Here is a 26,657-nt window from a genome sequence, read left to right on the forward strand (position 1 = left end):
ATGTTCCAACAGTCATTAGGGGAACATAACCTCCAAGATTGGATTAGACTGCCAGGACTTATCCCTTGGAGCTGGGGCCTAAGGACACATCCACTCAGAAAAATGGAATAACGTTGGGGTTCTTTAATAAGGAAGTAGTAGAGAAGTTGCTCTAGGGAAGGTAATTAACAATGTCTGGTGTATTGGTCTCTTCTCATCCTTTCTATATCAGACAAAGCAATTTTTATAAAATTGCTATCAGCTCTTGCCAAAAAAAAAAAAAAAAGTCTGTTAGCTTTCCACTGACTGTAGAACAAAATCCACACTCCTTTACATAGCCAGTAGGGACCTAGGTGATTTAGTGGCTGCCTCCCTGGCCTTGTTGTTTTCCACCCTCTCAAAAGCACCTGGCTTTTACCTGTCTTGATAGCTTTCACTGCCTGCCACCCACTTTCATGGGACCAACTCCTACTTAGCTTTTGGGTCTCACCTGAAATATTAGTTCCTCAACTAAATATTTCCTCTCCTCCCGAATGAGGTTAGGACCTCCTGTTATTGTCTCCCATAGCTTCTTGAATTTCTCCTTTAAAATATTTATCACATTTAGGGGTGCCTGGCTGGCTCAGTTGGTAGAGCATCCGACTCTTGATCTTGGGGCTATGAGTTCAAGCCCCACATTGGGTGTAGAGATTACTTAAAAATAAATAATAAATCTGTAAAAAATATTTATCACATTTATAAATACTTGTTTCCTACTTGGCTTCCATGTTGTTGTAAGTTCTATGAATAGAATATAATAAACACCTAATTCCATGCCTAAACATGATACCATAAATAAATGATAAACAGAAAAATAAGAATGAGGTTTGGTTAAACAGAAATAGAAGCTCCAACACTGAGTTTTCCTTTAACTTTTTACTTATGAGGGGCAACATATGGTAGTCAAAAAGAGCACAGAGTTTAATGATAACACATTTGGATTCAAATCATCTATCACTTACTAGCTGTGGGAACTTCAGCAAGGCACTTTATCTCTCTTGACCTTATTTTTCTCATTTAAAAAGGAAAAATGATCGTACTTATGTTAAAGAGTTTAGTTAGGATTAGAAGAAAATGTATTGATGTATTTAGCACAATACATGGCCCAAAGCAATACTTAGTAAATATTTAGTGAATAAAAAAAGAACAAACGAATGAACAAGCAAATTATTATAAACATGAAGAGATTGGTAAGGCTCCAGAAATACAGATTTTTTAAAGAGCCAGGTAGAAGAAGCGGAGCTCAGAAAAGACAGAGAAGGAACAGAGAGGAAGGAATCCTCCTACGAACCCTGTCAAGTCAGTGTTACTATCCCCATCGTGCCCCTGGGAAGCTGAGAGGTGGAAGAGCTGAGGTGGCAGCTCTATTCTGAGCGACTCCCAAAGCCCATGCTCTTTGCGCTGTACTAGTCCCCCTTTCTCAACAGGGAGTCATTTGTTGTCTTGGCCAATTATACAAACTTTCTTGGGGCCTTGAGACCTGACTCTCTGCACTGTGTTCCAGCTGAAGCACCATTGTGTGAGGAAGCCATCAGACCTGGTCAACATTAATGTGAGCGGCCTGAAGTTCTCCAAGGTAGGGCCAGCCAGCAGAGATGTGATTGGGATGAGCCAGACCTGAGGTGGCTCCTGGCTGTTTGTCCATTGTACCTCCAGAGTCCCTGAGGACTGGGGGGATGGGGTGGGTAGAAACAACATGCAGACACAATATTTTGCTGTGAATTTGCTATTGCCATTGATTCATGTGAGGTGAATTAAAGGAAGTAGCACTATGGGAGTTGGTTTGAATTTTTCATGGACTTCTGCTGGGGTGACACTGAGTTCCCATTAGAAGAGCCTATAGGAGAAATTTCTCTCAAGTTTCAGTGTCAGGAGTGGTAATGGTTCTCCCAAGATGCTGGTTTGTTCTTATACACACTGGGTGACTCATGTAATGAGTCATGTTTCTTTCTTACATTGGCTAATAGGTAGCTTGAGCCACATTTGTGGCCCCCCCATTAGCGAATATATATGCAGGATATTAGGCCATATGTTTTTGGTTTATAGGCCTTCCATGGCGTATGAAGAGAGATTGGTGGTATAAAATATACAGCAATTAAAATAAATAAATCAGTGTCACAAGTAACATAACGTAAGTAAATCTCAAAAGATCTAGGTGTATCAACACAAGTAAATCTCAAAAACATAGTGTTGAGTGGAAAAGGCGGGTTGCAGAATGACAGTATGATTGCATCTAATAAAGAGTTTTAAAACTTACAAATAATATTCTATATAGTTTATAGATACACATATATAGAATACAGGTATAAAATAAGTATGAGAATGATAATCACCAGTTCAAGATAGCTGTTATCTGTGAAAGGGGGAAAAGAATACAACTGGGGAAGATTGTGGGGATGGGGGGCGTGGTCAACTCTTTAGTATTTTATTTTTTTAAGGAAATTTGAAGCGGAGACAGCAAAATCTTCATATAAAGGTGGACAGTGGTTACGTGGGTCTTCAGAGTATCGTTCACTAAACTTTTCTGTACATTTGAACTATTTCATAATAGAAAAAAAGCAGCAGAAAAGCCATTCTGGCCCTTAGCAAGTGGGTGTACTTTGCTAAGAATATAGCTTATCCCTGTAGGTCTTTGTGCCTTCTGACAGCAGCTCTGGAGCTTTGGCAAGGCCTCCGGCCAGGGCACTAATCTTGTGTTCTTTTGAAATGCTTTCCCACAGGCTAAAGAAAAGGACTTCAGGCATTTTCATTCGGTGATTTACATCAATGCCTCAGAAAATCTGCTTCCTCTAGGTAAGCTTCTCAGCCAGCACAGCCAGTCACTCCTGTTAGAACTTGCCTGTCAGTCCATTCATGACTGGCTGCTCATCTCTTTTTTTAGAGTGCCGTAGGCTGGGTGCCGGAGAACGCCCAGCCCAGGATTTTGGCCCAGAGCTGGCACTACCTACTTAGAGTGTTTCTCTCTGAGATGCTGCTTCTCTGTCTGTAAATGGAGAGAGTTCCCTTCCTTTCTTCCTCCCCAAGGCAGGATGCCTAGTAGGCTGAGATGAGAGAGGTATATGAAATTGTTTTTAAGCCTGTAAGAGCTCCTACAGGAGCATAAAGGCTTCTCGTTTATTCAGCAAGTCCACAGCGACCCCTGCTGGTTGTCAGGACTATGTGCATGCTTGGCTTTTAGAAACGCATCAGTGCCTGTTTTGGTGAGCTCATAGTTTGGTGGGAAAGATGGGTTCAGACACAGACAATTATAGCAGAATACGGTAAGTGCAGTGATAGAGGGAATCATAAAATGCTATGCAAGCATATAAGCGGGACACCAACCCAGACCAGAGTGTCAGGAGACACTTCTGAGGAGAGGGGCACCTAGCTGAGACCGAAAAAATGAACAGGAATTAGAAGGTGTTTCAGTCCAGCGGAGCAGATGTGGGACAGCAGTGCCTGATCAGGACACTGAAGAGGGCTCTGTATGTTTGCATGGGATGTGAATAGGGGAAAATGGAGACCAGAAAGGCTGGCAGGGACTAGAGTATCAAGGGCCCTGACTTGTCACTAATCCTGCAGGCAAAAGAGAGCCTTGAAAGGCTTTTAAGTAGAGAATTTCAGTGGGGGCCGTGAGGAAGGTGAATGATAAGAGAAGTGGGGACCAGGAAACCTGGGAGATGATTTCATTTTTTCCAGGGGCGGGGTAGGGAAGCCTGAGCCAGGCAGTAGGGGTGAGGGTCATTGCAAGAGAGATTCAGGAGGAGGTAGAAATAACAGGACTTGGTAGCTGATGGAGCCAAGGGCATTCACTGCAAACAGAGAGCACTAGAGTTTGGGGAGAAATACGATGAGTTCAGTTTTTAGTGGTTGAGGAGTGTTTTTAAAGAAGCTTGTGACACAGTCCCTGCCCTTGAGGAAACAGTACAGTCTGTCAGGAAGGTGGGCTTGAAATACAAAGGCCAATAGGCATATGAAAAGATGTTCAACCTCACTAATAATTAAAACAGCATCAAAATCCTATTTTTTGCCTGTGAAATACTGGCAAACGTGAGAAGGACCGATTGATGACAGCCAGCATTGATGGGGAAACGGATGTTCTCACATTCAACGGGCAGAAGTGTAATAAATTGATGCAACGTCTTTGGAAGACAGTTTGGCAATGTCTGTTAAAATAGTCATTGCCTTTAATCTAGTAGTTTCCCTTTCAGGAATTGATTCTACAAAAACACACTTGTATGAGGACGTTCATTGGAAACATCCTGAAATACCTACCAAACAGTCTTTTTCATGGGCTCTACTGAACATTCTGACTCCCAAGACCACCATAGGCCCCACTTGACACCAGAAAGCTCTGTCATTCCACACAGTATACCTGCAGCACAACATCTGCAGTTTCTCTTCAGAGGAGTCCTCACAGCAGTGCTTGTAGCAGCAGTCCATGCAGCCGTTTGTGGGCCATTCTCTGCAGCCCCCTGCTCAGGTCCAAGACAATAAGACTGTCCTTCAGTAGATGTAGGAGCCACTCTGGCTTAGAAGCCTCATTCCCCACAGAAGCAAATAGCTATTGTAACACTCCATAGACATAGCTCCCAGAGTCCCGGCAAAGGACATGACTAATTATGGGAGTCACCACACACAGGGAAGCCCAAAGTTATGGCACCCCTTCAGATGTTTGTAGTTCATTTAGAGTTTCCCCTAGTCCAGATGTGACTTGCCAGTCTGGCATCATTTTTACCATAATAATATTGCCTAACTATGGTAGCATACCGTCTGTTTCAGATTACCAGGGAAAGGGGCTAGAAAGTTAACCCAAAGTCCAATTCTCATGCAGAAGAGAAGTGTTCTTACTTTTTATCCAGATAGCCCAAAGGCTATCAATAGGGGAATGGTTAAATAAATTAGGGTATGTCTATAATATAGAACATAACTCAGACATTATGCAGATCCTTATGTTTTGACATGGAACAAGCTTTTTTTTAGATTTATTTATTTATTTGAGAGAGACAGAGGAAGCACAGGGTGGAGGTGAGGAGGGACAGAGGGAGAGGGAGAGCAGAGTCAAGCAGACTCTGCACTTAGCGTGGAGCCTGATGCAGGGCTTGATACAGGGCTCAAAGCAGGGTTCAAAGCGGGGCTCAAAGTGGGGCTCAACTTGTGCTCAATCTCAAAATCCTAAGATTACAACTTGAGCCGAAACCAAGAGTTAGACACTCAACCAACTGCACCACCCAGGCACCCCGACATGGAACAATCTTTAAGTCATATTGTTAAGGGAAAAAGGCAAATCACAGTACGATATGTATGGTGTGATTCCATTTGTGTAAAAAGATGTGTGTGTGTTTCACTGTACACGTGAGAAGAATTCTGGAGTATTATACATGAAATTTTCAATGGTTATGTCTGGGTGTTGAGATTAAAGGGAACTTTTGTTTTTCTATATTTTTTAACTTTTTTTGGTAGGCATGTTTTACTTTTATAATAAGGAATAACAAAGATAATTTTTAAATGGGCTTTGGAGTTAGACATAGATTCAATTCTTGGCTCTTTCACTTCCCAGCAATTCCATTTCTAGCAAATCACTTATCCTAGCCGAGCTTCAATTTCCTCAGCAGTAGAATGAGAGTAGTAATCCCTATTGTTCAGGGTTGTTAGAGATTTAGAGGCCATGTGTACAAAGCATCTGACCATAAGCTTGGCCTAACCCAGTGGGAACCCAGTAAATGACCACCGTTAACATCTTTCTCTTACATCCTTCACAAGTAGCTGATTCTCTCTTTCTCCTCTCCTGTAGAGGCATTTCATACATTTCCAACCTTAAAGGAACTGGAGCTTGCATTTAATGGAATCAAAACAGTCTATGTGAAATATGGAGACTTTAAGTTCTTGGAAGTAAGTTGGAGGTAGGGAGTTTTTGGTGCCCACCTGTTTCCCTGTAAAGAATGGGTATAGAGGTCTCTACTGATTATAACTGTTGGGAAGGAACTCTCTGAGCCTTTACAGCCAGACTCCTGCTTCACAGCAGCCCTCTGCAGAGGGTGGTGGGGTTGGTGGTGATGATGAGGGTAGTGGTTGTGAGTAGCAGCAGTGGCAAATAGGTGAGACTGTATCACACCTATGGCCATTGTACATGGTCCTGGAGAATAAATGCCAAACATCATTCCAAAGGAGTCTGTGCAGAAAATTGAGTTTAAACGGAGTACTTTAGGAAGGAGAGTTTGAGGGGAGATCTGGATCCAGTGGGGGTTGAGGAGCCTTGGAGATTAAGTGCGAGGCACAGCAGATCAGACCAGCTGAACTAGAGGCATTATGGACTGATGCCAGAGACCCATCGTGGTCCAAATGAGCCACATTGGCTCCAGTGGGCTCAGGTAAGGGAGGCTAAAGGCCTAGTCTATAGGCCCAGAGGTGACTGTGAAACAAGATAGGAATCCTATGTGTTCTATAGCACACTCCTGACATTTGTACATCCATAGCTGTTCTCCAAACCCCAGATTCAAAAATACCGAAAAATTTGTTTGCATTCTTGGCTTTCTCCTAAATTAAGTTTCCTATAGTGATGCATTTTCTATGCATCTTCTCATACTTCAAGTTAATCACCTCTTCAACTTCCATGAAAACTTTAGGGCCATTTTTCACAAAGCAGCAAAGCTTTTGCCACTCCCTGAAAGGCAGTGCATGCATGGAGATTAGAGTTGGAGCAAGGTTGTGGGGCCAGGCATCTGGCCAGGCTCATTCACTGAGTAAGGGGCTCTTCCCCAGGTGTTGGCCTTATAGTACAAGTGTTTTAGATTCAAACATTCAGCAGAATGTCTGTGCGTCATAAGCCTTGGGGTTGACCGCAAAGAGTTGGTAACTTAAATTATTTATCTGCCAACATCAAGGGCATCAAGGGTCAGCCACTCTTCACAAAAGCCTCACTTAACTTAGTCTTGCCAGAGAGAGAGAGGGTTCTTCCACAAGAATGAATCTTTCAGACTTGATGGCCTTTGTATGCCAAAGTTTTAAAAAGCTTTAACTGCTTGGGGTGGCAATCTTCTAAAATGGATTATATGTCCTTTTGTTCTTAAAACATGATATCCTAGATGTAATGGTAACTTCTCTCCGTGGTTTCAAGTCATATTGAGGATAGGGGTGATTTACTATGATTTGGAACAGGAGTTGTCCTCAGATTTGTCCAATAAGCAGAGCCCTTGAAAGTCCAATAAAATAGAGTATAAACTGACAAGAACTGGTGTAATTTTTTGCTATGTTAAAAAAATTTTTATGCTAGATTTTAATATAAACAGTGGGAAACAGATTCCAGATGCTAGAGATACAGGTAGCCATTTCCTTTACCTACAGGCCTGGGAGCTTCTTATGAACTTCCATTTTTTTGTTATTTTACTTTTTAAAAAAGTAGTTATTTGTGTTATGCATTGTCATGCATTGTGCCAGGCATCTTGTCTTCCTCACCAGTACTATTTGAAATCCCGATTTCAAGTGTCCGTGGGCCCTGGGGAGGGGACATGACTCTGACCCTACAGCTGACTAGCTTGGATCTACTGATTGATCATGATTGACTTAGATGCCCTACTTCTTAGACTTCTAGTTTGATAGCTTCTGATAAAGATTATTTATCAGGCAGACCCAGCCTTACCCAGGGGAATTTATTTATGTAAGAGAGCAGACCAAAGTCAAGATGCTGAATATAAATGAGAAGAGGAAATCTCTTGGCTAATCATTGGTTTCTATCTCTGTGATTTACAAGGTCTCTCTAAGAAAAAGCATAAAACTGTCAAAAGTCCTGAATTTGCAGTTCACAGTAATGAATACTTTGATGTATAATAAAACTTGATATGACTCAGCAGATGCAGTAGGTTAGGAATCTTCTGTTCTTGTTTGCCAGAAAGGCTGCCACCCAAGGAGCAGAATTCTTCAGTCTATTTAGAAAAACTTAACTTTGCCATGATTTGATTTTCTGCATACCGGTCTGAAAAAGGCTCGGCTGGAGCCCTGCCCTGAGAGTTAGAAGACCTTGTTTCTTGTCTTGGTTCTGCCACTATTTTGACATAGCTCCTTGGCGAAATCACTTCCCTTCTCTGGGACTTAAGTATACCCCTCTTCAAATTCTGGGTCAGCTCTGAAGCTCTGTGACCTATGATTCTAAGACTATTCATTTCTTTGAGCTGCCCTTAATTCTGTGGAGAGCAAAATTGGCCCCAACATTAAGTAGCCAAATCAGCGAGGACAAGAGTCAGCAAACTTCTTCTGTAAAGTGAATATTTTAAGCTTTGGGGTCTGTATGGTCATAACTAGTCACAACTGTCATAACAAGTCAACTCTGCTGTTATAGAAGGAAAGCAGCCATAAATACTACATAAAAAAATGAGCATGGTTGTGTTCTAATAAAACTTTATGATGCTGGAATTTGAATTTCACATAATTTTCACACAGCAGTCTTCATTTGATCTTTTTTCAACCATTTAAAAGTGCAAAAATTATTCTTAGCCCACGGGCCATACAAAACAGGCGGCAGGATGGAAATGGCTGAGAGGTGTTAGTTTACCAGCTCCCAAGCTAGCACACTGATGCAACAGCTCAGTGTGGTTGGCATGGAAAGTGAAACACAGTAGAGTAGTGATAGATGAGCCTGGAGAGGTAGCAGAAGAGAGACTGTAGGAAGCCTTGGAGGCCTCACCAAGGAGTTTGAAGTATCCAGTGGATGATTGGTATGGCCACTGCATGAATCATGAGCTGGAGGGAACAGAATGAGAGATATTAAGGAGACAGAATCCATAGGTCTTATTGACTGCCCACATATGGGTATGAGGGAGAGGATTTTCCCACCTTTATCTACGATTATCTGGGCCAGCTTTCTATGTCTTCCTCCTTGAAGGCTTCTCTCTTTGCCCCTGCCAAGTGGAATCACCCCTTTGTGTGAACTCTCAAAACTTGGAATTTGCTGATGGCAGCATGAACTCAGCACTTCTTTGGTGCTTGGCACCTTTCACGGCCTGCCCAGTCTTATCAAACCCTCTGTTAAACCACGGACTCTAGTCATACCCAAGCTATTTGCAGTTCTTAGAACAAGGTAGGCTACCTCCTGTCTCCCGGCTGCACTGCCTCTCTTTTTGCCTTTAACAATTTGCTGAATACCAACTAGTCTCTGAAGACAGCTCAAGCGTCACCTGCTCCGTGAAGCCTGCTGGATCCTCTGGTAGAGCTGACTGTTTCTTTCTTTGTGCTTCCATTGGTCTGTGTTCAAACCTCTCTCCCAGCAGCATTGCTACTTAGTAGCTGACCAGCTAGGTTGTGAGCTAACAGAGGACAGACTGGTACAGAGTAAGCCTTCAGCACACATCCCTGAATGAAGAGATGGTTATAATGATGACAGCCAACATTAACTAAGCACTTACTATGTTACATAATTTCTCATAATAATTCATTATTATTTTTATTTTATAGAAGCTCAGGTTAGGTAATTTGCCCAAATCACACATTTGGACAGTATTTAAACTCAGATCTACAGAATCCATCAATTGATTACTACAGTGGAGTCAGACCAAATTCAGTCTCCTCTGGCAGTGACCTAGAGCCACTTGGTTATAGTCTGACTATGTAACACTGATATGGTCAACCAGCTGGGTAAGATGCTGAAATGCCCCCATTCAATAGGCTTCAGTGACTGTGTGTGGAGAGAAGGGGAGGAAAGGAAGCAGACTTATACATAAGAGCTAAAGTGAGTGTGTAGAGAGGCCCAAAAGAGAAAGAACAAAGATTGGGTTTTATATCATTTATCCCAGGTGTCTTTGTCTTTGCAGACAGAAACTCAGTTTCCTGACTGGCCCCTGACCCAGTGAACTATTTCATGAATCTAGGTGGCCAGTTAGGAGGTGGTTGATAGTGATAGTTTCGGTCATTGCCCTCATAAGCCAGTTCATTTCAGCTGATTTTTTATATGCACCTACTATGTACCAGGTCCTATGCTAGGTTACAAGGGTATAGTGATACAGTAGTATGGCCCTTGACCAGGGAGTTTATGGTCTAGCTTACCTCTGTGTGCCAAGACTATGCTAGGCACATCCATGTACCAACATCCCTATTCCTCAGATGTGTATCTACCTATCAGATACCTAGTTGACCATGAGAACTTTCCCTAGAAAAAGCACTCAAATTCAGGGGAGAGAGAGAGATTCCATCTGGTTGGTGAATTAGGAAAAGTTTTATAAGGAGGCAACTTTTGAGTTGGCCTTCTGGGGCTTAGATTCAGATACATGGAAAGGGAAAAGCTCTCCTGGTTGAGTGAAAAGCTCAAGCAAAGATCTCTAGGTGGGGTGGTGCAGGGAATGGGGAAGGAGTCACTTTGGTCAGCTCCACAGGATAAATCAAGATTTGCAGTGGGAGCTAAAGCTAGCAAATAGGCCGGGAACTGACTATAGTAGGCCTTGAATGTTAATCCAGAGAGAGTCAAGGTTTTAGGTTTATGAGTGATGGGGTTGCCTAGAAGGTTAAAAAAAATAGTTAGCTCCCACCTCATGTATGAGCATCATTGTCATGTGTAGTGCTTCCGTTCTCCCATCTTTTATCTTTGTACATAGTTCCTGGACCTTTCCTTCAACAGCCTGACTGCAGAGGCCATTTGTGATCTGGGGATTCTGCCACACCTCCGTGTCTTGCTCCTCACAGGCAATGGGCTCACCTCCCTGCCACCCAATTTGGCTGTCACAGAACAGTAAGTTCTACATCCTAGGATCCATCCCATTGTTCCCTCATGAACCTTTGGGTGCAAGTATGCAAGGAAATAGCCCAGAGCAGCTCAGAAGTGCTATAAAGACAGTCTGTGAGTGCTCAAAGCAGGGAAAATGCTGCCTACTGAAGCTCCTAGGAAAGGCAGTCATGGGAGTGGGGCCCCAAAGAATGATTAGGCCTCAGATGGGTGTCTTCACACTCTACTATGCTGTTAGGAGACACTCAGGTATCTAGCAAGTCACTTTCCCTGTCTCTGATTGGTCATTGGTAAATTGTGGATATTGCTTTTGCCAGACTCTTCTTCTTCACAAACCTACTAAGCTTTGTATGTTCCCATTCTGCACCTTGGTTCAGGCTATGCCTTCTGACCAGAATGTATAATAATGCTAATGCCATATACATAGTGCTTACTATGTGCCAGACACTGTTCTCAGCACGTTATACATATTAACTCATTTAATCCTCAAAACAGCCCTGTGAAGGAGGTGTCCTGTTATTATCCGTGTTTTATAGATGAGAAAATGAGGCACAGATATGTTAAATAACTGGTGATAAGTGACTGAGTCAGAATTTAATGAGGTCCATCTGACTCCAAAGACCATGCTTATGACCAATACATTCTCCTCTTATGTGGATTCTGCATGTATTCCAAGGGCCTGCTCAGACCCTCCTCCTTTCCCTATCAGAAGCCTTCCCTGACTGCTTTAGACCATACTTCTTCCTCCCTTCTCTAAGCATCTGTTGAATTTAATGTTTTCCCTCTTACTTTAGAAGTTTATATATTCTATTGTGACTTAGGTCTCACAAATATGTACATATATATAAATAATAGATAAATTGATGATATACATATAGTCTCCCAAAAGGATTGTGAGCACTATGAGGGCAGAGGCTCTGTCTTAGTCATCTTTGATCTGAAGCACCTGGATGAGGATCCAGTGCTTTTGCATGTAGATATTCAAGGGATGTTAGCCAATTTAGAGATGGTGAAGGCGAAAGTCATGGTGATAATGTTTGTTGTGATGATGGCAGATGTGATGGAGTTTATAGTGATGACAGTGGTTGGTTAGTTACCCAAGGGGCTTGGATAATAGTAATGATCATTATGTTAGGGATTTCATTAGGCTCCTTTTGTTTGCAAGTGACAGAAGTCAACTCAAACTAGCTCAACCAGAAAGGGAATTTATGGGGCACCTGGGTGGCTCAGTCGGTTGAGCATCCAACTCTTGGTTTTGGCACTTGGGGTCATGGGATCAAGCCCACATTGGGGTCTGCACTCAGTGGGGAGTCTGCTTGAGGATTCACTCCCTCTCCCTCTGCCTCTCCCTCCATTAGCATGTATGCTCTTTCTCTCTCTCTAAAATAAATAAATAAGTCTTTAAAGGAAAAAAAGGGTATTTATTGGCTCACGTACCTGTAAAGTCCTAAGGTGAACGCTGGATCTCATATGGCTGGATGCAGGCGCACAGGCTGTTGTCAGGGCTCCGCATGCATCTCAGTGTATTTCTTGAGCATGCGTGTAACCTCTGTCTCGTCTTTCTCTCACTCGCTTTCTCAGGCACGTGCACACATCTTTTTTTTTTCCCTTGGTGTTGGCTTCATCTTAGGCAGGCTTTCTCTATGACCAGACACACATCAGTCAGGGTCTAGTCAGGAATATAAAAACCACTTGAGGTATTGCCAATTGAGGGGATTTAATTGTTTTTCATGGGAAGATAATAGTTGGCATTTTATTATGGAAAATTTCAAACACACATAGAAGTAGTGTCAATGGCAAAATGAACTTCCATGTACCCATCACCTAACGATTATTGCCTAACAGTTCTGAGGTCACAACCAATCCTGTTTCATCTATACCCTCCCACACCCAACCTTATTCTTTTTTTTTTAAGCTTTTATTTATTTGACAGAGCGAGCAAGAGAGCACAAGGAGGGTGAATGCCAGAGGGAGAGGGAGAAGTAGGCTCCCCGCTGAGCAGAGAGCCCAACATGGGGCTCAATACCAGGACCCTGGGATTGTGACTTGAGCTGAAGGCCGACGCTTAACCAACTGAGCCACCCAGGCGCCCCACTTTAAATTATTCTTCAGAAAAATCTCAGACATATCCAGCCATAAATGAATACAGCAGATTCATGTAGTTTCATCTGTAAATAATCCAGTGCATACCTCTAAAAGATAAGGACTCTTGAAAACAATCAGAGTACCTTTATTCCACCTAAATATTAGCAACAATAAATAGAGGGAATTGGTTACATAGGCGGTGGAAGGGCTGGAAAAGCAAGAAGGAAGAAGGTTGATACCCAGAGATCAGATGCCCCCACACTCCTGGACTGGGGCCCACAAGCCTGTCTCTACTGCTGGGCTTTTAGAGAGGTTGTTGCTATAGTTCTAGACCTGCTGTAGATGTGCTGCCTCAATCAGGGCTGGAACCTCCACCAGCACGGATGCTGGTGCTGCACTGGTGCCGCCAGCAAGCTGTCAGTAACAAATGAGAGCATTGCTTCTCCCCTGTTCTGGCCTTCCAGTCTCACCAGTCCCTCCCTTGGCAGAATCTCACTGGAAGCCAAATGGAAAGTGGTCTAGGAAGTGTAGCTTAGGGGTGGCCCCTAATAATACCTAGCAGAACACAGAGGAAAGGAATAAAGTTCAAGAGCAAATAGGCAGATGACTGGTGCCACCCAACCCTTGGAAACCCAACATCTGCTCTCCTCTTTCTCTCCATATTTAATTTCCTTACAACACGAGCAACCACAATATGCTTTCATTTTATTTTTTTTTAAAGATTTTATTTATTTATTTGAGAGAGAGAATGAGAGAGAGAGCATGAGAGGGGGGAGGGTCAGAGGGAGAAGCAGACTCCCCGCTGAGCAGGGAGCCCGATGCGGGACTCGATCCCGGGACTCCAGGATCATGACCCGAGCCGAAGGCAGTCACTTAACCAACTGAGCCACAAGGAACTTTTCCTCTCCCACGAAGATACTTTCACCCTCTTCTATAAAGGGATGAGACACCTTCTATTGGGTCACTGTATCCATTTCTGGATGATATTATTTTCTCTTCTAAAGCAGTCACCGTGCCAAGTGGATATTTTATAACCTAAAAACTAAGTTGCAAAGTCATTCACCACTAGCAGTTTACACACACACAACAAACAGGGAAGAAAATATGCATATTTGCTATAATAATTTTTTTTTCTTTTAGGATTTTATTTATTTATTTGAGAAAGAGAGAATGAGAGAGAGCACAAGAGGGGGGAGGATCAGAGGGAGAAGCAGACTCCCCGCTGAGCAGGGAGCCCGATGCAGGACTCGATCTGGGAACTCCAGGATCATGACCTGAGCCGAAGGCAGTCGCTTAACAACCTGAGCCACCCAGGCGCCCCTACAATAATCTTTTCTTAACTGGTCAGGAGGCCATAGTACATATTTATGAATCCTTCCTCCATCACCTACTTAATGTTTCCTTCTCCCTTATCTAGCACCTTGGCTGTTTGGGCTCTTTAACTGGTGTGATATACTAAATGATCATTCCTAAAGGATCAGAGTTATGAACGCTTTTTTATTGGGTTGTGGTAGTCTTCTATTAATGCTTTTTAAAATTGTGGTATCATACACGTAACATAAAATTTACAATCTTAACCATTTAAAAAAATTTTTTAAAAATAATCTCTATACCCAACATGGGGCTCAAACTCATGACCCGGAGATCAAGAGTCAGGTGTTCTACTGACTGAACCAGCCAGGCGCCCCCTATCTTAACCATTTTTTTTTACTTTAAATTTTTTATTGTTATGTTAATCACCATACATTACATCATTAGTTTTTGATGTAAGTGTTTCATGATTCATTGTTTGTGCATAACACCCAGTGCTCCACGCAGAACGTGCCCTCTTTAATACCCATCACCAGGCTAACCCATCCCCCCGCCCCCTCCCCTCTAGAACTCTCAGTTTGTTTTTCAGAGTCCATCGTCTCTCATGGTTCGTCTCCCCCTCCGATTTACTCCCCTTCATTCTTCCCCTCCTGCTATCTTAACCATTTTTAAATGTACAGTGGCATTCACATAAGTACCTTCACATTATTGTCCTACCATCACCACCATCTGTCTTCAGAACTCTTTTCATCTTGCAAAAATTCCATTAACTTTGACTAATGGACATGACACTTCTAGGAGGAACACCTTATAATTCCCTGGATTCCAGTCATATTTCTTTTTGTCCTCAAGGTGTAACAGCAATCATATCTACTTTTGATAATCAGTATCAATCACCCAGCTAATATAGTAAGCTCCTCTTTTTCTGCCTATTGGTTTAGTGGATTGAGGAACCCAAGTGGCCAGTAGCAACTAGTTAAAAGAAACTATTCTTTGTGTCCCCTGTAAAAGTATTCCTCCGTAGGCAACTAAGACCTCTACTTGCAGGAATGGAGGCAAAAATTCTGCAAGTGGATGATTGTAAGAGGATCTGTTCTCATTTCCTTCCATTAATTCCTAGATCCTAAGTTCTGGTTATGAGAAAAACAGCATCAGTATTGGTTGCTGGTTTATGTGAAACCTTATCCTATAAGTAGTCAGAGCCCCAACTTCACAGGGGGTAGTCTCCTAACTGGTGTAATAAATAAGTTGTTAAAAAACAACTTTACCTTTCTGTTAGATCAGCTACTTCTACATGATGGGGTACATGGTAAAAAAAAAAAAAGTGAATTCCATGTTTATGGGCTCATTATTGCACTTATTTGCTATCAAATGTGTTCCATGGTTTGCAGCAATGTTATGTGAGTTACCAGGATAAAGAATAAGACATTCTGTAAGTCCCCAGGTGCTGGCAGAATATCAGGGAATGTAAATCCATATCCAAAATAAATGTTTATTCTGTAAGCAAAAAAAAAAAAAATCACGGTTCCTCTTATGAAGGAAGATGCCCACTATAGTCCTCCTCCCACTAACTAGATGGATGGCTAATTTTTTCAGAAATGGTGCCATGTTAGGGGCTCAACATTGGCCCTGCTATTGGCAGTTTGGGTACTCAGCAGGGGAGGTAGCCAGATCTGCTTTGGTCAGGGGATGTGTGTAGCCTCCATGCTTGTGCTAAGGCCATTTTGCAAGCACTAGGGTATCCGAGGAGAGAGGCCAACTGACTTCATGGAATGGGTCATCTTGTCCACCTGGTCACTGAGAGTCTCCTCTAAAGTGGATAGCCTTTGGGAAGCATTCACATGGGATGCAAATAATCCTCATACTCTTTATCCATTCTGAGAGGTTCAATCACATAATTTCCCCTTAGACCTCCCTGTCAGCAGTTGTACTTTTTTTTTTCCCAAGGTTGGACTATTCAGCTAAACCATCAGCCACTGCCCATGAATCAGCATAAACCAAACAAATAGACAGTCAGATATATTGCTCTAAGTTTTACCTATTGGGAGGATTTCTCTTCCCTTGTCTTTCAGAGTCACCCCCGTATAAAGTAATACTGTAATAGTCTATTTTTAGTGTCAACATATCACACACAATCATTTGTAAACCCAGCTAGGGGGTTTTCTCCTACATCAGCTGCTCATAGAGCCTTAGTTGTGCATTGATGGAGAGATAACAGTACAGCAGGAGTAGGCATCATAGGAATCTGAGCCATATTCATTCACACAATTTTTCCAGACTTGCTTGAGCTGGATCTCACATACTGCTTTCACTTGATGAGGGAATTCTGCTGCACCTTCAGTTCGTGATGAGCCACTCAGGTCACATGGTCACTTCATGTTCCTGTGATCAGCTGTTCAGTCTTCACCAACATGGGGTAGTAAGCCAGAAACTATTTTTCAAAAGGAAAATAATTACCCACAGAATAGAGCATAACTTTGGGGTGCCTGGGTGACTCGGTTGGTTAAGTGTCTGCCTTCAGCCCAGATCATGATCTCGGGGTCCTGGGATGAAGCCCTGTGTTGGGCTCCCCACTCGGCAGGGAGTCTTCTTGTCCCTCTCCCTCTCCCTCTGCTCTTCCCCCTGCTCATGCTCTCTCTCAAATAAAAAAAGAACAGGGCATAACTTTGCTGAAAAATTATTCTGCAGGGGTGTCTGGCTGGCTCAGTTGGAAGAGTGTTTGACTCTAGATCTTGGGGTTATGAGTTCAAGCCCCACGTGGGGTATTAAAAAAAAACTTAAAAAATAATTCTGCAATTGGGGCCTATAAAAGTCTCTATTCATAGAGAGACCATGTAACTATCCATCTAACCAGGACAAACTTAAGAGGGAAAAGGAACACTATTAATTATTTTGGGATAACAGGTGAAAACCCAGAATGTCCTTGAAAACTAGGATGTATGGTAACCCTGTACTATACAGCACACCTATTTGCCTTAGACATTTAGAGCACGGTTGGACCTGCTGAGTCATATTGCCCAATGCCATTGGCCAATGACATAATGTCCAGAGAGCAACTTGAACTGCAGTTGGACCTGTTGCAAAATCTTGTCTTGCTCTGGGCCCTACAACAAAACTGGCATCCTCATGGGATACTCAGTAAATGGATCAGAACAGCAGAAATGTTTTATGCATCACTTCCCAAATCCAAAAAGGCCAACAAAGCTTTGTGCCTTTTTCTTAAGTAAGAGGTGGTACAAGGTAAAGGACTATGTCTTTCACATTGGAGGTATATCCCAGCATGCTCCCAGATACCTGGACATCAGGAAAATTAATCAAGGTGATAGTTCCTTGAATTTTTGTGGGGTTTCCCTCCATCCTCTGAAAAACATGCATCTTACTAAATCATCTAGAGTATTTGCAACTTCCTGCCCACCAGGTCCAATCAACATGAGGTTCTGTGGAATACCAAAACAGATTGGCAATAGATGTGTAATAGATTATGATAGGCTGAAAGAGTTGATATGGCCCTGAGAGAAGAGGGAAAAGATGTACTGTTGTCCCTGTCAGGCAAAAGCAGACTGCTTCTGACAGTTCTTGTTCATCAATAAAGAGAAAGAAACATTTGATGGGTCCTTAGCTGTGTCCCAAGTGCCAGGGGCTGTGTTAATGTACTGTAGTAAGAAGAGTCCTCATGTGGGGCAGCAGCTGAAATTGGAGTCACCACTTGATTGAGTCTGCAGTAATCTGTAGTCATTCTTCATGATCTGTCTTCTATGCAAGCCAAATAAACAAGTTAAGCAGGAATATCATAAGACTCAATATCCTTTTACTGTTCTTATCTTTAGTGATGGCAGTAGTCTCTGTAGTTACCTCAGGGATGCGGAATAACTGTAGTCTTACTGTTCTAGCAGCAGATTTCCTGGGGTTTCAATTTGTCCCTTCCTTCTGTAATGGCCCTCACTTTGTTGGTTAGTAAACAAAGGTGTTTCTTCTGTCAGTTGCTTAGTATGTCTATTCTAATTATACATTCAGGAACTGGGGAGATAACCACAAAGTAGGTTGATGACTTCACTGGGTTCATTCATAGGCTAAATTTCCATTCTTCCATAATCCCCTACTTTGAGTGATAGACCACCATACCTTTCATATCCCCAGCCTTTAGCACCAATTTGCAGATATTGTCTAGTAATCCTTGAAAGGCCTGGTTTCGGACTGTCTGATAGAATTTTCTGCAACGTTGGCAATGTTCTATATCTGCATTGTCCAATATGGTAGCCATCAGTCAGATTAAGCACTTGAAATATCAGTGTGACTGAAGAACTGAATTTTTACTTTTATTTAAGTTTAATTGTTTTTAATTTAAATGTAAATAGGAAACTGAGTGAGAGGCTGTGACTCTCCCTTTGGGCAACTCAAATCATTTTTATTCTCACCAGCTCTAGATTTTTTTTTTTTTTTGATTGTATGGTTCACACATAATTATTTGAAGCTAGTCTTCAGTCTCTGCAAGGACCACACTGTTTCTAGGTCACATCTCCCCCTAGGATTTAGTTCTTCATTGCCCTAACTTAAAGCAAGTTTATCAGGAATCCCCTTCTCTGGTGCACCCTGGACTCTTGGCCCCTAGACTAGCAAGGTTGTCAGAATCTCTGCTCAGCATCTCAGCCTCTCTGCCACTTCTGGAGTTAGCAGATAGCCCTAGGGGAAAAGAGACCCCAAGTGTTGCAAGATCCCCTTTGATGTCCTTCTTTTTCCAAATCTTAGCCCCCTAATTTCTCACAGCTTGTTAGTTCCCAGATGCCTTAAAGAAAATTGTTTTTAATATATATATTTTGTCTGGATTTTCTAGCATATACTCAAGGGAGAGTTGGCCCACATTATTTAGTCTGCAATACCATAAACCTTTCCATTTATTTTGGCCAGGTGCCTAGGGGCACTCAGTATGGAACCATTTTAAACTAAACTAGCCTGGATATTCTCTGAGCCACTCAGATGATACAAATTTGGGCTACAATTTTGCAAGAGGACCAGTCTGCCCTCCCCCTTCCCTTCTTTTCATTCCAAGGCAGTTTTCCTCTAGCTGTGGGATGAGGAGCATGGGTTTAGGGCTAGTTCTCGCTCTCCTGAGTGTATGTCTCTTTAGGATCCTACATTGGTATAGGGGGTCTCCAATTACATGCTGTTTCAACAAGATCAGCAAGTGTCTGAAAGGCAAATGTGGCTTCTTATGCTCCGTTTCTGTCTCTGGATTTTTAGATTTTGGCATACTACTGCTTTACTGTCTTCACATCTCTTACATGTTTTTAAATGAATCTTTTTTCTTTTCAGGTTTTATTCATCATTTTAGTTGTTTTCAGTGGGAAGCCTTGTTGCATAAAGTAAGGCAAGGTTCCACCACTAGGTATTTCTATTTCCTTATATATAAGATGGGGAGAATAAATGTACTCCTACTTACATCAGAGTATCAGCTGAAATAATTGTGCTTTGAAAGCTGTGAGGCTCCAAACAAGTATTACTGTTATTCTCTTCCCACTTGTGTGTCCACACTCAAAATGCTCTGTGGATTCCTCTTCTTTGGCAGCCTCTTCAATGTTGATAGTCCTCAGTTGTCCACTCTCAACCCACTGTTTTTCTTAATTTTTATAATCTTTCTTCATGGTTTCATCCTTTCCCAAGTCTTCTTTATATCTCTACTTCACATCCCTCTTCTGAACTATGAGCCCGTATATTTTACTTAATCATACCAAGGTCATCACACACAGGCCCATGCCGAGATCTCTTCCTCCTGTGTCCCTGGCCTCAGTGACGGGAGCTACTGTCCATCAACTGTGCAGTTGTCCAAGTGAGAAATGTGAGCATCAGCCTGTATTCTTCCCTTCCTCACCCTGCACATCCATTCAGTCACCAGAGGCTTTGAATTGTGCTTCCTAAATGTTTCTCAAACTTGGCCCTTTCTATTCCCTCCTGTTTAATCTGGCTGTAGCCCATCAACACAGCCCCTGCTACTTGGGATACAGCTAAGGACATTTTTCTTTCTCTTTATCACCTCCCAACCCACCCTCTTTACCATTAGCCAGAGGGATGTTTCTAAAAGGCGCCTCTGATTCTATCACTGCCCTGCTTAAAGTCCTTCAGCAGCTTCCTGGCGTTCTAAAGATAAACACCATTAACATTGATCACAAGGCTTTTCATGACCTGACTCTGCCTGCTTCTGCATCCTCCTTTCTCTTCACTTTTTTCCATTTCACCACATACCTCATCTATTCTGAACTATTTGTGTCTCCATTTCTGGACAGATCACATGATTATGTCTGGGTGAGTTAGGGGGATCATATCTGACCTACTCCATCATCAGCCTGCCCTATTACTTGTTTGGATCAGCATCTGAGACTTTGGGTCTCCCATGAGGCCTATTCCCTGCCCCCCTTGGACCGCACAAGTCCCCCCTCTCAGGCTTGACCTGCACAGAGCAGAGGGGGATGGTTACCTTCTTTTTTCTAACTACTGTTTTCCTCAAAATGTCACCTAAAGGAGTGCCAGCTTTTTTAGCAGCCACATCATAAGTCCTCTTTTACACAAGTGAGTTAGGAAGCTACGTCTGTCTCCCTCTTCCTGTGTTTACGTGGTGGGTTTTCTGTATCTTATCATAGAAGCTGACCTAACATTTTCAGGGACATTAGAGCTTGCTAAATTTCATCTGTTTTACTGCAGCTCTTTGTCCAGCCTGGTCAGCAATATTTTTAGCCTCATGCGAAGTCTTACAATGTAAAATAAAAGAAATCCTCTTTCATCGTGTAGATAGAGGAACTGACCAGGACCAGAGATGCTCAACACCAGCTAGAAGTCACCCAGCAAGCCAAGCAGCAGCAGCACCAGAACCAGAGCCCAGGGCTGCTGACCCGCATTCCCAAGCTTCTTCTAATAGGGCACACCAGTTCCCATTCCTGAATCCAGTCACTGGGGCATACTCTTAGCTTCTAAACAAATCAGTCAAATCTCTCATTTTTAAATGGTATTAATTCCTTTTGCCAAGAGAAGGTATGATAAAAATAGCACCACTCTGAACACCTGGAAACCTCGGCCTCTCCATACTAATAGACACCTGACACTTCAAAGAGCTCTTCTCCAAAACTGCCCTGGGAAGGACCCAGTGGGAGAGCCTGATGCTTTCCTCTGAAGCCTTGCATCTTGTCCTCCTTCCCCACCTATTGACTGCCCCCCTATTTTAAGACATCTGTTTTAGAGACAAAATGAAGCTTTTTATATGTTATAATTAGGGTGAAGCTTTTAAAAGGCAAAACACTGTAACTTGTCACAAGAGACAGGACAGAGCCAGCTTCTCCATTATTGGGTATAAGAGGAATTTTTTGAAGGCTTATTTTTTAGCTCTTTCATATCTGACTGGAGTAAAAAGATTGGTCAATTAATTATAAATCAACAGAGCTGCTGTGCACCCTCCTGTAATTCCTCTCAGGTAGAAATTAAAAATTTAGTGCATGAAAGTTGGTCCTTTCAGGAGAGGAAAAGAATCATCTGTGACCTTCAAATACCATGAACTAAAGGATTCTTCTTTCCTTCTCGGTTGAGTGTTTATTTGGGCATATGGAGGGGAGAGAGTTGGAGGGAGGAATGAAAACATGATTTGAGTCATCTGCCTTTGTGTACTTAAAAAGAATTACCTAGGGGCGCCTGACTGGCTCAACTGGTAGAGCATGTGACTCTTGATCTTGGGGTTGTAGGTTCGAGTCCCATGTTTGGTGTAGAGATTACTTAAAAATACAAAATCTTAAAAAAAAGGTTAAAAAAATAATTACCTAGTTCTCATCCACCTGGGCACATAAATGAGGCCACGTTAATGGTAGTACCTAAAATGCCACCACTTCCTGCCCCACCTGTGTGATTCAGGATCTCAGCCCATTAAATTCCACTCTCAGGTGTTTCTGGGACTCCCCAAAGAGTTTGAGTTTTAAAAGAGAATTCTCAACTCCTTACTGATGTGTGCATTTTATTAAGTCTCTTTAGAGGAGAGCCTCACTGCGTGCGGCCAGCCTACCTTACCCCACATGAATCAAAGCTGTGGTCCCTGCCAAGGGCTCTGTTTCCTGATGCTCCTATGGTTACCAGTCCTTGGGGTGATGCAGCATACCCAGGAGTGTGACCTGACCCAAAATTGTACAGTATTCTTTCTGCAGAATGTTTTCCCTCAACTCGGTCATGCCTCATTCATTCTGGTATTTTCCGTGAGCATTACTAGTGCCCCCCATCCTGCCCCAACCCCGTCTCACTGAGTCCATCTGTGAATGTGTGCAGCCTTTCTCCATACAGAAGACTGATGTATGAGTGGGATTCGGGGAAGGGATCAGTTGGGGAGGGACCTTTTGGTCCCTCTCTGCAGGGACATCTCAGGGGCACTAGAGAAGTTCCCAAGCTGGTTATGCCTCTTGATTGATTCCCTGTCCTCCATCTCTATTCCTATCCCCATTCCTACTTCCTGGGGATGGTGGAGTTTGTCCCCCGCCCTTGCTCATTACCCAGGATCCTTGCACTCACAGGGAAACATCTGTAACGTCACTGACAAGCAGGAGGTACATCCTGAGGTTCCCAGCGCTGGAGACACTGATGCTGGATGACAACAAGCTCTCCAGCCCCAATTGCTTTGCCAGCCTGGCCGGGCTCAGAAGGTAAAGCCACCATCTCCTCTCTGCAGGGCCCCCTACCACCCCGAGCCTGGCCCACCCACACCCTCGTGCTGTTCTGGAATCCAGAAGGCCTGGGTTTAAATCCCAGCTCCACCACTTATCTCTGCTGTGTGGCCATGGGTGATTAACTTCTCCCCTCTGAGCTTTAGCTCAGCCATAAAAGTGGGGCATCAGTAGAACATTTCTGATCAAGTGACTATATTAGAAGTGGCAAAGAGAAAGGAGGGTAAAAGGAGATATTACCAGAGATAGGCTCCTGACCCCTGATAGAGGGAACAGAAAAAAAAAATTGGAATGAGAAAGATAAGGTTAACTGCTGAATTCTACCTATTTGATTAAAGTAATGAAAATGCTGGCATTTAAATGGTTAAGCTTTAGATCCCTGGAAAATTTACTTTGGATTCAACTGCCATTTACTGAATACTACTTTGTGCTGGGCCATTTATATTGTCTTATTAATCTCCATAGGAACCTTGAAAGGTTAATGAATATTATCCCCATTTTAGAGATAGGGATATTGAGGCCCAGAGAGGGTAAGTCGCTGGCTCAAGGTCACACCAGAAGAGTAAGTGTCCAAGCCTGAATCCATGTTCTTTCCCTAAAGTTGTTTGGTAAATGCCGCTGAGGTATCATTATTGCTGTGATTCTGTATTCACTTTCCTTAATTGAAGACTGAAGAAGTTAAGCCTGGACCAAAACAGGATTTTCCGGATCCCGTACCTACAGCAGTTTCAGCTCCGAGACGGGTCAGGGGACTGGGTTGGAGGCAGGGGGAGTCCCCAGAAAGAGCCCCATTCCATGAGACAGCCCAAGCCGTGGATGTTTGAGGTCTCAGACGAGCAACCAGATTATACTGTACTGCCCATGAAAAAGGATGTTGACCGGACAGGTGAGTGATGCCCCTTGTTCCAGGGACTCAAGCCCCATGGTGGGAATAAGCTTCTGAGAGCTTATTCTGAAAGTCTGTGGCTCCCTGAGGAGCTGATGTGCTGAAGCTGCTCGGCCTGGAAAGGTGGAGGTCTCCCATGAATTATTTCAATGACTTCCTAACTGATTCTCTGTTAAGATACTTTTAAAATCCAGTTAAAAGTAGATTTTTAAAAATCTCAAATAACAAGAAACTCAGAAGTAAGACTTTCCAGAGATGGCTAATTCTGGGGTGCACTGATATTCTCAAGGGATTCAGGTTCTTTCCATCTTCTTTTCTGCCATCCTTGGCCTGCTTGCTTGTCCTTGTAGGCTGGTCCCCATTGAGGTCTCAAGAGCACTACCATGGTGCCAAGAACTGTATCCAAATGGCAACTTTAGAGACAGAAAAGGAAAGGAATGTCACCTTTATTATAAACCAAAATCTCTATTACATTAGTATGTTTCTGGATTATATATTCTGCTTTACTGATCTAGTTATCTATTACTGTTTTCTTAATATTTATTTTAAATTGAGAAGTAACCAACATAAAGTAAAAATATAGAAATATTGTGTATAGCTTGAATTGTCACAAACATACATATATCCTTCTAACCACCACCCATATTACAACATAGAACATTTCCAGCATCCCATGTGGTATCCTCCTGATTAGTACCTCCTCCAAGAATAATCACCACTCTGACTTCTATCACCAGCTATAGGTTTTGCCTGATTTGAAATTTATGAATACTGAATTATACAGCATGTGCTCTTTTGTGTCAGATTTATTTCACTCAACATTATGTCTGTCCGATTCATTCATGCTGTTGCATATATTGGTAGTTCACTATTTTTCATTTCTCTTATGTATTCCAAGTTATTTATCCTTCTTACTGTTGATAGACATTTTGGTTATTTTTAGTTTGAGGCTATTATGGATAAAGCTACTATGAATATTCTTTTACCTCTTTTGGTGGACTTAAGCACTCGTTTCTATTGGGTATATACCCAGGAATGGAATTGTTGTGTCATAGAGTATAAAAGTATGCCTAACATTAGTAAAAACTGCCAAGTATTTTTCCACTGCAGTTGTACAGTTTTGATCCCCATATTAATGTAAGAGATTTCATTTCCAGTTGTTCCATATCCTCATAAACACTTGGTAATGTCAGTCTTTTTTTTATTATTATGTTATGTTAATCACCATACATTACATCATTAGTTTTTGATGTAGTGTTCCATGATTCATTGTTTGCATATAACACCCAGTGCTCTATGCAGTATGTGCCCTCTTTAATACCCATCACGAGGCTAACCCATTCCCCCGCCCCCCTCCCCTCTAGAACCCTGTTTGTTTCTCAGAGTCCATAGTTTCTCATGGTTCATCTCCCCCTCTGACTTCCCCCACTTCATTCTTCCCTTCCTGCTATCTTCTTTTTTTTTTTTTTAACATATAATGTATTGTTTGTTTCAGAGGTACAGGTCTGTGATTCATCAGTCTTACACAATTCACAGCACTCACCATAGCACATACCCTCCCCAATGTCTATCACCCAGCCACCCCGTCCTTCCCACCCCCCACCACTCCAGCAACCCTCAGTTTGTCTCCTGAGATTAAGAATTCCTCATATCAGTGAGATCATATGATACATGACTTTGTCTGATTGACTTATTTCACTCAGCATAACACCCTCCAGTTCCATCCATGTTGTTGCAAATGGCAAGATCTCATTCCTTTTGATGGCTGCATAATATTCCAGTGTGTGTGTGTGTGTGTGTGTGTGTGTGTGTGTGTGTACCCATCATGAGGCTAACCCATCCCCCCAACCCCCTCCCCTCTAGAACCCTTAGTTTGTTTATTCAGGTTCTTTCCATCCTCTTTATCCGTTCATCTGTCGAGGGACATCTTGGCTCTTTCCACAGTTTGGCTATTGTGGACGTTGCTGCTATAAACATTGGGGTGCACGTACCCCTTCGGATCCCTACATTTGTATCTTCGGGGTAAATACCCAGTAGTGCAATTTTTGGGAGATATGGTAGCTCTATTTTCAACTGTTTGAGGAACCTCCATACTGTTTTCCAGAGTGGCTGCACCAGCTTGCATTCCCACCAACAGTGTAGGAGGGTTCCCCTTTCTCTGCATCCCAGCCAACACCTCTCGTTTCCTGACTTGTTAATTTTAGCCATTCCGACTGGTGTGAGGTGGTATCTCATTGAGGTTTTGATTTGGATTTCCCTGATGCCGAGCGATGTTGAGCACTTTTTCATGTGTCTGTTGGCCATTTGGATGTCTTCTTTGGAAAAATGTCTGTTCATGTCTTCTGCCCATTTCTTGATTGGATCATTTGTTCTTTGGGTATTGAGTGTGATAAGTTCTTTATAGATTTTGGATACTAGCCCTGTATCTGATATGTCATTTGCAAATATCTTCTCCCATTCTGTCGGTTGTCTTTTGGTTTTGTGGACTGTTTCTTTTGCTGTGCAAAAGCTTTTTATCTTGATGAAGTCCCAATAGTTCATTTTTGCCCTTGCCTCCCTTGCCTTTGGTGATGTTTCTAGGAAGAAGTTGCTGCGGCTGAGGTCGAATAGGTTGCTGCCTGTGTTCTCCTTTAGGATTTTGATGGACTCCTGTCTCATATTTAGGTCTTTCAACCATTTTGAGTCTATTTTTGTGTGTGGTGTAAGGAAATGGTCCAGTTTCATTCTTCTGTACGTGGCTGTCCAATTTTTCCAACACCATTTGTTGAAGAGACTGTCTTTTTTCCATTGGACATTCTTTCCTGCTTTGTCAAAGATTAGTTGACCATAGAGTTGAGGGTCTATTTCTGGGCTCTCTATTCTGGTTCCATTGATATATGTGTCTGTTTTTGTGCCAGTACCATACTGTCTTGGTGATTACAGCTTTGTAATAGAGCTTGAATTCCTGTATGAGTCCTAGCAGTTTTGGGGTGAAATCTTTTGGGTT

The 26,657-nt window shown here is 42.6% G+C and overlaps 1 protein-coding gene across 6 annotated transcripts in view; it reads left to right on the forward strand.

The window, feature by feature from the left end:
• The window catches only part of XRRA1 (X-ray radiation resistance associated 1), a 61,956-nt gene that overhangs the window by 12,024 nt on the left and 23,275 nt on the right, over positions 1–26,657 (forward strand). For 3 of the 6 annotated variants that reach the window (XM_035722850.1, XM_035722852.1, XM_035722853.1), the window contains 6 exons: positions 1,523–1,594; positions 2,739–2,811; positions 5,792–5,889; positions 10,578–10,711; positions 22,636–22,764; positions 23,454–23,671. In XM_035722850.1, coding sequence (XP_035578743.1) covers positions 1,523–1,594; positions 2,739–2,811; positions 5,792–5,889; positions 10,578–10,711; positions 22,636–22,764; positions 23,454–23,671 — 724 coding nt within the window. Of the gene's footprint in view, positions 1–1,522; positions 1,595–2,738; positions 2,812–5,791; positions 5,890–10,577; positions 10,712–22,635; positions 22,765–23,453; positions 23,672–26,657 lie in introns of those variants that run through there. The other 3 variants (XM_035722851.1, XM_035722855.1, XM_035722854.1) reach the window with 3 other exon arrangements.

The sequence above is a fragment of the Zalophus californianus genome, chromosome 11, assembly GCF_009762305.2.
Source record: "Zalophus californianus isolate mZalCal1 chromosome 11, mZalCal1.pri.v2, whole genome shotgun sequence".
In the NCBI taxonomy this organism is placed as follows: domain Eukaryota; kingdom Metazoa; phylum Chordata; class Mammalia; order Carnivora; family Otariidae; genus Zalophus; species Zalophus californianus.